This window comes from Equus caballus, chromosome X (assembly GCF_041296265.1).
Source record: "Equus caballus isolate H_3958 breed thoroughbred chromosome X, TB-T2T, whole genome shotgun sequence".
Taxonomy (NCBI): Eukaryota; Metazoa; Chordata; class Mammalia; order Perissodactyla; family Equidae; genus Equus; species Equus caballus.
Window position 1 is genome coordinate 120,049,185 of NC_091715.1, and position 13,078 is coordinate 120,062,262.

At 39.9% G+C, this 13,078-nt stretch overlaps 1 protein-coding gene across 2 annotated transcripts in view; it reads right to left on the bottom strand.

Moving 5' to 3' along the window:
- TENM1 (teneurin transmembrane protein 1) overlaps nt 1-13,078 on the bottom strand; it is a 735,241-nt gene that overhangs the window by 63,242 nt on the left and 658,921 nt on the right. For both annotated transcript variants that reach the window (XM_023633984.2, XM_023633980.2), the window contains one exon: nt 8,971-9,125. In XM_023633984.2, the coding sequence (XP_023489752.1) occupies nt 8,971-9,125 (155 nt within the window). The remainder of the gene's footprint in view (nt 1-8,970; nt 9,126-13,078) is intronic.

Consider the following 13,078-nt stretch of genomic DNA (forward strand, 5'->3'; position numbering starts at 1 on the left):
ACCTTTTCTTTGCTTTCACAGTGAGATGGGTTCCATAGCCGTTGAAGTATTGGGAGGGTGTGATGGGGTGGAGGTGGTGAGATTATCTCTGGAGGCAAGAACTTTTAAAATAAACTTTCTTTTTTTCTCCTGGGAGATCTCTTTATTTAAGCAAACTTATTATAACTCAGATTTTCTTGATTCCCTACAGAGCTTCAGAAAACTCAGAAGTCTGTCCCTGCAGGGAATTTCACTTATAATGGCCTTCAATAGAAAGATCTAATTCTGTTCTTTCTCAGTGTGCACATGGGAGAGTGATGGTAGTGCGCAAAGAACGGCAAGTAACCCCTGAAGAACTCAAGTTTCAATATCATCCATTTCACTCAGGGTGATAGAGGACATTCTGTAGACACGAAAGGGTTGGCAAGGGAGAAAGGAAGAGACAATGAGAGACATTAGGCAAGAGTTTGAGAAGGGGAAAAGAAGATGCTTTTTCTGTTATAAAACTATTGTTTCTTTTATTTTTCCTCCCCTGATTGCTATAACTTTTCACGCCTGGATGTTATTATATATATTTTTTCAAAACCACAGAAAAATGCTGAATCCACTTGTATAAAGTTGAATTGACATGTAGATTTTGGAGAGGAGGCTTTATATTTCCTCTTCTATTCAGTTGTGGTTAATTTATCTGAAGCTTGCAAAAAATTCTAAGGAGAATGGAAAATGGCCTTTTCTGTTATGTAGAGAGTGGAAGACAACGAGGGGAGGGAGAGATCTGCCTGGGGCAGGTGGTGTAATGCTGATGCATGAGAGAGGGGAAGTTTTGTTTTCCTTGTTAAGGTGAATGACCACAAAGAACATTGATTCAAAGTTACTAAAGTCCAGAATGGGTTCAAGGGACTGTAAAAGAGCACCTAAATTCTTTAAACTGAGTTCAAGTTTCCCGACCAGGAAGAATTACCTGTTAGAGACAACTTGCAAATTGGTTTTTAGAACCATTTTTTGTGACTGTTGAGAAATAGTGGGCAGTAGAAGACGTGCTTGAAAATTAGAGATGGCTAAACCTAGTTCCAACTTCAAGAAGAATCAGAAGATATGCCCCACGAACTCCAGGGAGGGAACCTGATGTTGATTTGCAAAAGATCCTTGAATGTGTTATTAAATAACTGTTTGTTAGTTCTTAGATGAGGAAGTGGTGTTTATAGATACTATGACTGGAAATAAATTATGTCAAGGGATTTTTTTTCTTTTTAAACAGAGTTACCAACCTCATAAAGTTTCTCATGGATACCTTTGGGGATAAGTTGGAGGAAATAGAGGCGAGGGTAGTGGCTTTCAAACTTGTTTTGACTGTACTCTCGGTTAGAAATATATTTTACACCATTATCCAGGATACACAATTGAAATAAAAGTTTCATGAAAGATAATTACTTACTTACCCTTAATACACAGGATGTAGTCTGAATTTTTTTGTTCTATTTCTTTGTTTTTTAAAGCTGGTCAGAGGCCATTATATTGATTTTCTGATCTACTATGAAACACAACTCATAGGTGATAGTTCAAACAAACAGGTTCATAACCTAACAGATAACTAGTCTAGTGGTGCCACAATTTCATCCTGGCCTATCTATCCATCAACTTTATCATCAGTGAAGACAAAGAAAGCATTCATCAAATCCATAGGTGACACAAGGCTGGGAAGGATAGTGAAGATATTGGGTAATAACAGAAGAATACAAAGATATGGACTGAATATATTGAGATGGAATTGAATACAGACTAATGTAAGATCTTGCACTATGATGCAAATAACCAGCTGTGCAAGTACAAGATGAGGAGATGGGGGATGAGAGTCGTGAAGTTTTAGTACTCTGTAATCACATCTTACGTCAGAAGTGTCCAAAAATCCAATTCAACTTTAGCTATGATTTCTTAATCTGTGCTTTTTATTTCCTTAGCATTTTGAAAAAGTCCCTTGGGGGTCACCATGTGAACTACCATTGAGCGGGAGTGAGCCCGAATAAGGAAGATTCTGGGATACTATTTCTTCTTTGAATCTGCTGTTTGCATCAGTTTTATAAATGGGGACTTATTTTGTTTGAAGTAAACGTTCTTTGGCAAAAGTCCTTTTGAAAACCACCAGACAAAATGAACAGAAACAGAGAATATAGAAAGAGGGTTGTGATACTCTCCATCCTACCTCTGAGTTAGAGCACATCTGGATTATTTCATTCATTTCTGGAAGATTCGCTTTCAAAGAGATGTAGATAAATGGGAAAATGTTCAGAGAAGAGTGATGAGATTGGAGAAGGAACTCAAAACCATGCCAAGTGAGATACAGTTCAATCAACTGGGGATGTGACGTAGGAGGCCTGAGAGAGTTGTTCACATAGACTGAGAAGGCTGTCATGTGGAGAAGGCAGTCTGATACACCAGTTTGGTGAAAAGAATGTGAACTGTGGCATCAGGTCGACCAGGTTCAAATTTCAACTCTGCCACTTTCTGGTTATGAGACCTTGACCAAGTTACTCAACTCCTCTGAACCTTGTTTTTCATGTTTATTAAGAATAGGGGAACATAATACTTACCTTGATGGATTATCATGAGAATTAAATAAGATAACATATATGAAAGTACCTAGTATAGTGCTTGGTTCATAGAAAACAGATTAAATTAATAACACAGGGCCTAAAGAACTGCAGTAAGACTAGATGGTGAAAGTTAAAGGAAGATTAAAAAGTTAAAGTTAAAGGAATCCCAGGAGAGCTTTCCATCAGTCAGAGACATTCAAAGATGGAATGAGCTGCCTGGAGGAGGTAGGGAGATCTTCATCACGAGGCATTGAGGAGAGGTTGGACTGTTGCTACGAGAATATTCTGGAGGAAAGTCCAACATCAAATGACTGGAAAGAGGAATAGGATTCCCAGTAGACTAGCTCAATAGGTTAAATGCACGGGGCCAAAGTTTGCTCCTCCAAAGAACCAGTTACTGTCCTTCCTTCATAACCGTGGATGATGCCTCCCTCCACCTGTTAAGCCCATCTGACAAATGGGTGCTTTTGGGAACCACTGGGGAATATACAGATGATCCAACAAGCATTTATGGAGGACTGGTTATATATTGGACACTCTAGACAAACACCTCAAAGCGTGTGCCTTATGGACAGTGGTTCAACAGGATTATTTGTGCATACAAGGTCCATGTTGCTTGTGTATCTGCTATTAGGCTGATTTTGGGGAGAGCATTTGGCTGGCTCCAAGGAGTAAATCAATTCTCAAATTTGCTATGGTACCAAGAGACTTGGTCTAACTCCCAATTCCATTCTAGTCAGGCACGAGATGGAAGTGAATTACCAGAGCAGGATGATTCAAAAGCAGCAACAGAAATAAAGATCCCAATCTCTTCATAATCAACTCATCTCCTGAAGTGAAAGGCCTGGTTGTTTATAGCGGTGATTACAAAGGGCAGTTATGCTTCAGAGTTTATACCAAGAGTTCAGTTTCACATTTCAGTAAATCAAAAAAGATATTGATTTTGAACAAATGGCTGATTTTATTGTCAAAGTAAATTTCATTTCTGGAGATGATTAGATTTTATTAAACTATTTCCTAAGTGCCACAAAACGCACATTCTGTGAATAAATAGCATATTCCTCAACCAAATGACATTTTTCACCCACTAAATACGATGATATTTGGTCATCTCCAATTGTGGTTGAAAATGTAGAAGTTGGAAAAATGTACAGTAGGGGTCAGAAAGTTTGTGCTCGAATCTTGGTTCTATCACTTAATAGCTCTATTGTCATAGCACAATATAGAATCTTTCTGACAACAGTTTTCTCTCTGTGGGTGGGGATAATTATACCTACCTTTCAGGGGTGGCTGGGTTGTGGAGATAAAATGGAACAGTGTGAATGAGATGCTTAGCATAGTTCCTGGCACATAGTAAGCTCTCAATAAGTGGTAGCAGTTATTCTTAGAATCACCATAGGGAGACATCATGATCTACTGAAGATTAGGGTAAGCTATCGAGGACTGATTCTTCCCAGGGCTCAGGTTTGCCTCAGAAAAGCGCAGAAGATAAAAGTAAGTAAGAAAGAGAGGACTGTTCTCTGCATCACTTCCCAGCTTCCAAATGTACTATGGTAGCGTGGATGGGCCCACCCTTGTTTGGGATCTTTTGGTTTTGAAATGTAGGAAAAGTAACAAGGAACTTTAGGACTTGTTTCTGTGTATTCTGTGTATTTCTGTAGTGAAATCTTCATGGAGTTGGAAGGGACCTTGAGAAAACAGTTGATCCATCTTCTTGACTCCAGAGAGGTCTGTATTTCGACATTCATAGATTATTGCCATCCAACATTTGCTTTAAAAGTTTCAAAAGGTGGGGACTGTTTAAGATCTTTTGATAATGTATGATGCTGCCACATGGTCTTAGAATCAGTAAGCTCTTCAAAAGGTCTGATTCAAATCTTCATGCTGCAGCACAGGCCTCTATTTTCTCTCCTGTCTGTTCCTGTCAGCAGAATCTGTGTGTTCTCATTTAGACATTTGTCTCCACCCTTACCCATCAATATATTTTGATTTACTGAAATATGAAACTGAGCACTGTGTAAGCTCAGCTGGATCACTGTAAGTACTACTATAAACAACTGGGGCTTTGCTCTGGGAAGGTGTTATGAAGCTCCCTACTCAGCTTGCTTCCCTCTAGCTGAAGACAGTCCATGTTCTTAAGCGCAGTCATAGGAAATATAGGTCCCTATTATGCCACAGTTTTCTAAAGAGACAGGGGAAACTCTGGCTATAGAGGCTGAGCATCTGGGAAGCTGTGCCACACACTGGCTTCCTCCTGGTAGACACTCTATCCACTCATCTGTCTGATTTCATTCCTGTGCTCCAAGTTTCGTCCTCTCGTGCCACGCCTGGGTGCTGATTTGCACACACCTGCGAGCTGATTTACTTCCATGGCAAAGCCTCCCCTGCCCAGCTAAACATCTCAAAAGAGTGACCTATTTTCACTCTCCCCTTTTCCTCACCTCCCACTCTACCACAGCAATCTGACTCCACTTAATTAGCACTCTACCAAAGCCACTCTTATCAGAGTCACAAATGCTGTCAAACCAAATAGCTTCTTAAAAAAACACCTTATTTTACATGACCTCTAAGCAGCATTTGATATTAACCATTCCTTTCCTTTTGAAAAGCTTGTTTCCCTTGGCTTTTTTGAAACACACGTTCCTGGTTTTCCTCCCACCTGTCAGGTCTCTTCCTCTCAGCCCCTTTATGGGCTCCCATTCCTCAGCCTTCTCCTGAATACCGATATCCTTGAAGTTTGGTCTTAAGCTTTTCCTTTTTTTAAATGCTATGCACCCTCCCTGGAGGATTTCATCTACTCCCCTATTTGTCATCACCATGTGTAAGCTGATGATCTCAAATCTAATCTCCATTTCAGGCCTTGAGCTTTAGACCTATATCCAATTGCCTGCCAAATATATTTACCTGAATGTACATTGGCACCTCAAACTCAGCATGCCCCATACTGAACCCATGATGTACCTCTCACCCAAACCTGCTTCTCCTCCACTTATGTTCCTTATCTCAGTAAGTGGTACCACCACACAAGAACTTCCTTAATTCCAGAATTAAGTCAGCCAGCAAGTTCTTTGATTTTAGCTCCAATATTTCTCTAATCTGTCTGGCTTTCTTAATCCATACTGCTAACACTTTAGATTTTTTTTTTATTTTTTCCTTTTTCTCCCCAAAGCCCCCCAGTACATAGTTGTATATTCTTCGTTGTGGGTCCTTCTAGTTGTGGCATATGGGACACTGCCTCAGCGTGGTTTGATGAGCAGTGCCATGTCCGCGCCCAGGATTCGAACCAACGAAACACTGGGCCGCCTGCAGCGGAGCGCGTGAACTTAACCACTCGGCCACGGGGCCAGCCCCCATACTGCTAACACTTTAGATTTGGCCATTATCATTGCTTGCCTATGCGACCCAGATAAAGCTGAGCAACTTTATGGTCAGTGTCATCACAGAGTTGTATCCCAAAGAAATATCATCTGAACATCCAGAAAAACATTGGAAAGCAATTTAATTTATATGGAAGTCCTGTGAAAAGGTGCTAATCATTTATATATTGATGTTTCGTCCTTGTCACATTTATATTACTTCAAATGTCTCTTAAGTGGTCTCACTGCCTCTAACACTGCTTCTCTCCACTCAGTTCTCTATAGTACAGCTAATGATCTTTTAAAAATGAATTTCCAAGCTTAATACTATTTTAAAAATGCATTTCTCTGCTTGATGCTATTATTGGCTCTCCATTGTCCACTATATCATGTTTATAAGTTCCTTTACCATATCATCTCCACTTACCTCTCTAGCTTCATCTCTCACTACTTCTCCATATTCTTTGCACCATGGTATCAGTATACATGTTAACTGTGCCTGTTGAGCACTTACTATGCATGTCCAAAGAACATACAGTCTACCTTGGGAGGCTAGTTGGACACACTGTTTGGCCACAGAGAACAGATTACATATTAAACGTGGTAATATTAAATTTCAGTAAGAGAAGGAGACAACAGTGAGAACTTGAACCATTAGGGGAGGGTCCCATGGAAAAGGTGAGGTGTGAGGAGGGTGGGGAATGGGATTTGGACCAGTAGATATAAATTTCAGACTGAAGAAATAGGGCCATGAGAAGCAGGCACCTAATAAAGGTGGAGGGTCATAATCTGGACACCGAGGTAGCGATCAGTAAGGACTTACTGTTCTGTGCCAGCCTAAAAGGAAAAACCCTAGTTACTCTTTAGGGTGCTTCAAGCACGGAACAGGAAAAGGTGGACAGCAGCAGAGATAGCTGCCAAATAACTTGGACACGAAGCCTGCTTTCTTTCCCAGTCAGTCCTGCTGGTTTTTAACACCCACCACCCACCTCATCCCCCCACTCAACTCCGCATCCCCCCCGCCAAAAAAAAAACACAAAAAACTACTGTTTTTCCAAAGCTGAAGTTGTATAAGGAAAAGGGAAGGGGGAGTGTCAGGAGAATTGAAGCCTGGAATGAAATGCCACAGGGAAAATGTGCTCCGGGTTACCAGGGCTCCTGTTCAATGGGCTGTACTCTACATCCCAACCTGAGAGAGACAAGGTAGCTTTTATGGTGGCAATTATGGCTTGCAAAGCGTCATGTGAGAAAGAACCCTTCTCATGGTGCTGAGGATCATATGTTTGCTCTATTTAGACAAAGAATTCTCTCTTCAGCATAAGTTTTCCACACAGAAACAGATAAGTTGTTTAGAGTTGACTGATTGCAACACTAAGCGTCCTAATTTAAGTTAAAAATATCCCACAAGTGAATCATATACGTGCATCTTGTCTCTTTCGTCCCCCTCCTCCATATAAACACACTCACACCCTTCCTTACTGCCATAAATAATGCTCCTTTTCCTTGCCTTCTGCAGGATTTTGCACCATGGAAAGTTAGGCTGCTCTAGGACTTGATAGCCTGATCCACCCAAATCTCTCTTAAGAATGGTTCATTCACTTTGTGAATTTTCCAGGCCTTCCACTTCCCACTTGATTTTTGTAGTTGACTATATTTGACCATTTTCTGAGTTTCTGGGGTGAGGCAGGGGCACATAGAGAAGAAGTAACCCCCAAATAGGCGCATTTCTAGTATTTTATGCATGGAGGATGGAGATGGGAGGGGACATTAGAGCTAATGACTAAAGCAAGGTTTCTGAGTGGTATATTCACTTTACTTTCCTTGTTATCATAGCTTTCAGGTGATATGAAGAATGAAGCAACAGAATTATTCTAACTGTGGAGAATATCACTAGTTTCCTATCCAACAGCAATCCTCCATTCCTTGTTAACAGACCCCTGATTTTGGCTCAAGAATTAGGTAGCAATGTGCTCAGGGAAGGTGACCCAGTTCCAGAGGGTCTGAATCTGCTTTGGAGATCTCATTTCCTCTTTGCTAGTGATTGGTGAAGGCATGGGCATATGAGTTGATTCCAGCCAATGTGACACAAGAAGGAAATCTCTTGACACCTTTGCCTACCTCTGGTCATCTCACTATGTGAGATAATGAAACATTATTTAAATTACTTTTAGATACATATTTTACTATTTGCAGTCAAAACCATCCTCCCTGATACATCTAACCAATCCTAAAAGTCTCAACTTCTACTCTAATTCATTTGAAAAGATTATCTGATAATCTAGTTCATCAGAGTCAAAGATTTGTGGAATATTAGACCTTGAAAGTCCCTTTGAGGATTGTCTAGTCTATTCTCTCATTTTACACACCAACCTCTTGTGTCTGCAGAATCAAAAAGACATCCACAGGCTGCTGGGACTGTGCTGCATGCTCCTTAATCTTTCTTCATGTCTAATCCTAATTTTGTAGAATTGTGGTAAAACTAGAATTTTGGACCCAGGTGAGAGTTACACTGAATTTCCCCTTTTATTCTCACTGGCAAAAAGCTCTAGTGAATAAATGTAAAATAGATCTCAGAGGGAATATTACTTTTACTTAAAACTTTCAAACACCCTAGAGATAGCAATTTTCATACACATGAATAGGAAGGCATGCTCATATACTCATTAAGAAATATTTCTAAAGACTTTAGTAGTCAATACTTTTCCAAATGTGAGTTATTGTATTATTTAAAAATAATAAAATTATATATCTTGGAAAATATTCAATAAATGAGATTGGCCTTACACTCTAATTAATTCAAATTTGAGAGACTTTACCCCAATTCTTATGCCAATATTCCACCTAGCATCACTCCCCTCCCAGCTTACCATTTTCTTAGTTTTTCTGAGGAAGAAAAAAGTAAGTTACATAAAGAGAAACTTCTGCTACCTGGTGTTATAATAGATACACCAGGCTTCCTTTCTACCCAATTTCTGTATGAGAAAATTGTTATCCATTTCCATGATGCCAAATAGTGACAACACTTGAAAACCATTGGTGCCTACCTGAGTGATGTCCATTCCTGAGTCACAGCTCAGTGGCTGTGTGGAAGTCAGACCGTTTGAGCCAATTACAGTTGTGATCACAGCATTCTCATCAATTCTTCGAATCATAGTGCCATCCACAAAGTAAATGAATCCATGCCTATCAACTGTGATGCCTGTTGGGAAAGAGCAAATGAGCATTAGTAGTCTAGTGGGCCACATTTGCACCAAGATCAGTATTTTGAAAGAAGCCATAGAAATGGAAAGTCATTGTAAAGACATATGGATTCAATTTTGCTCAGCACAGACAGGACAGTAATGGGAGAGGTTTGTTTGGACACACATTCACTTCTTTGTGTATTGAGAAGAAATGACAAAATGTAACATGCAGAGATAAAGCCAGGTCTAATAATTTTGTGTTGCCCAGTTTTACCTTTCCAACCCCCTGCTACTTGCTTATCCCCACAAAAAGAAAAAAAGTCCTCTTTAAGATAAATGGGAAAAGACAGAGGAGGCAGCATATGTTACATTTCTTTTAGGGTGCAGATGAACAGGCCACTGCTTATTTTCATAGTTGCATTAGAAATAACTGACTTGGAAAGCATTAAAATGATTTTCATCAATTCACACTCAGTTAACAGAGTCTATAATAATTCTGATAAACTGGACTGAGTTTTTTCTCTGTCTTATCCATTAAGAGGAGGATTGGAGAGCAAAATCATGGTGTCACAAAGGGAATGGTTAAACTTCTAGGAAAAATAAAAGCCAATAAAATCCTCACAGTAGTGGTTTTTACACACTATGTTAATCACATCCTGGTTTCTTGGAAAATGTAGAATAGCAATTAGAAGGCTTGGGTTCTAATACTTGGTATACCACTTACAACTGATGTGTGACTTTGATTGAGTCATTCGTCTCTCCAAGTTTCAGCCTCCTCTTTGATAAGATATGCGAAAGAATACCTGCCTGTGATATTATGATTTATAATAAGAAATATATGTATTTTGTCTGCATCCTCATTTCTAGCACAGAGCACCAAAAACTCTTGGAATTTCCTAAGTGGCAAGAGAGATAAAGGTGTATTTTGTTATGTTAATAAGATGACTTTGGATCGCATCTAAGGATGAGGGTTGGTTGCCAGGAGAACCAACCATGTGATTAGATGGTTGGAACTTTCAGTCCTACCCTCTGATTTCTAGTGAGGGGAGAACGCTGGTGGTTGAATCAATTGCCAATGGCCAATGATGTAATCAATCATGCCTCTGTAATGAAGCCTCTATAAAAACCAAAAAGATGTGATTCAGAGGGCTTCTGGGTTGGCAAACACGTGGCAAGTTGGGGAGAGTGACACATCTGGAGTGGGCATGGAAACTCCTCATCCTTTCCCTACACCTTGCCGTATGCGTCTCTTCCATCTGGCTGTTCCTGAGCTATATCCTTTTATAATAAACCGGTAATACAGTAACTAAACCGTTTCTCTGAGTTCTGTGAGTCTCTGTAGCAAATTAATTGAAACCGAGGAGGGGGTCCTTGGCACCTCCAATCTACAGTTGGTCGGTTAGAAACACAGGTGACACCCTGGACTTTTGAGTGGAGTCTGAAGTAGGGGGACGTCTTGTAGGACTGAACCCTTAATCTGTGGGATCAGATGCTATCTCTGGGTAGGTAGTGTCAGAACTGAGCTGAATTGTAGGCTATCCAGCTGGTGTTGGAGAATTGCGCGTTGGTGGTGTAGGGGAAACTATGCCCCCAAGCTGGAAATTGGTGTTAGAACATCTTTCCCTGCCTTACCTAGCTAAGGTGACCAACTATCTTGGTTTGCCTGGCAGTGAGGCAAAGTTCAGCTTTAAAACTGGGATAGTCCTGGACAAACTTGGGTGAGCTGGTTATTCGACACCTAGGTTGTCAGAAGTATCATATGAAATAATACATTTAAAAAGTGTCAGACACATATAAAGAACATATGGCTCAACTCCTGCTTTCCTTGGTGCTTTTGACAGTGCTCTTGAAAATAACCACACGGCATCACTTTAAAACTCGTCTACAATTTAGTCTTCTCCCACCTCTCCTTTATTCAGACCTCGTGAAACTCAGAATGTATGTTAAAGTTAGGAACATCTGTGATAACAAGTATGTCCTATTAGTGTGTGTGTGTGGGCATGCACGCACACCACTCTAATTTTCCTTGCAGAGTGAACTCATCTAAGGACAGTTTATAAGCTCAACTTAATAAACTGCTTTTAGATGAGCCAATTCGTTGGCAGGAGGTTAATATTAAGACTCAGCTTTATAGTGTACTTTGATTAATCCTGATGTTCCTCATGAAGTATGAATCCTTAACATCTATAAAAGTCACAGATTCATTTCAACATCCCCTGAATGCCTCTAAAGACATCTATGTTTTGGTGAGCTCTCCAAGGAAACCAGCATGTCCAAACAAGGGAAATTCCATGTCAATAAGCCCCTTTCTCATTTTTAGAGGTATAAGGACCTTTAAGGAGGTTTTTAAAAAAGACTTTTAAGATTGAGTATGTCAAGGGATGACGGCACTTGAACATTTCTTTCATCTCCAGAACGTTTGGACTGAGGATGAACCAAGCGGTACATCTGCTTTTTATTTTTGTCCGTATTTCAGCAAAATCGGTTTCCTGAATGCGTAGAATTTGGTCTGGTCTGTGGTAGGCCTGTGATTTGGGATCACCTTCTATGACGTCTGCCTTAAATATCACTGAGTGTGAAATTTAAAATCTGGCTGTTTTCATAAGATAATGAACTGAAAGATGAAGACTCAAGTCTGGAGAGAGGAAGGCTGAGAACAGATAAGCTTGATGTGTATGATGTGAAGAATTATTTACAAACACATACTGAATGTCACTGTGCCAAGTTCTGTGAGGGCTAAAGGACAAAGAATCCAGGTACATGGAAACTAAGACGAATACTTTCAAAGTGTTGCTCTAACTAGGAGGTAGTAAATTTAGAGAATCTAATCCCCTGAAAATTGGAGCAGATTCGCAAAAGGTATAGAGAAATAAATGTATTCCCACAGAAACCAGTACAGTGGGGAGGTCCTTACATCTTTATTCTGACAGCACGGAGAACAGTTCTGTTCCTTGACTACTACACTCCTCATCCTCATAAGAGGGCAAAGTTTGTACCAATCCAGGGAGGATAATCCTGGACTAAACATGATTTCCCCACTTTTAATTTTTGTGAAATTCTAAGCAGTGTGAACTGCTCTCTCTCTCTCTCTGTTCATGTCAGCTGAATTCCAGGGATGAGCTTATTAAATACTCACGATTGGCCTTCAGGGCTTATTTGGCTGACAGTTGTAGGATAGTCTCCTTTCATATATTTGTACAGCAATTTCTTTTATCATGGTCCAAATTACAAAATACTCCTTTTTCCTTGAGACTTTTTAATTAAATTTGATTGGGTTATGCTTTTGCTTGGAGTTGAGAAGGAAATAGTAGAGAGGGCTTTTAGAGACTGTGTGCTTTATTAATACAGCTAGGCATATTTTATATGTACATATTTATGTTTCCTCTCATTTTCCTTCCCTAACTGACTAACTAACCAACCAACCAAACAACCAAGCAACACACACACACAAATTTCCCAAACAGCCACTTCGCAAACTCTTCACTGGTGGGGCTTAAGGGGTATTTAATTTTCCCTGAGGTTAAAAACCAAATTGGAAATTCCAGGCAGGAAAAAGAGGATTATTTCTGCCATTTCTTGGAGAGGAGGGGGTTTCCCTTTCCATAACGAATATTGTTACAGCCCAGGGATGTTGACAATGCAGTATGATGTGTAGCTGTTTGTTACGTTGAGTAGGAGGAGGTGGCACATGCCCAGTATATTTTAAACTTTATTCTTCAGAGAGGGGGATGTATGTGATTTCAGAGCACATAAAGCCATCTGGGGCTAGCAAGATCTGAAGATTCAACTGACATTCATATTTTGATATTGTTGTACTCAGATTTCCAAAATTTGGTACTCAACGTTGTGGCATATTTTGTTCCAATGGCGAAGTCCATTGATACACTTACTGACAGCATTTTCATTAGCATTTAAGACACAATTGAAGGGATGGTCTTTGGATAAGAAAGGAATCAAACTGCATTGAGAA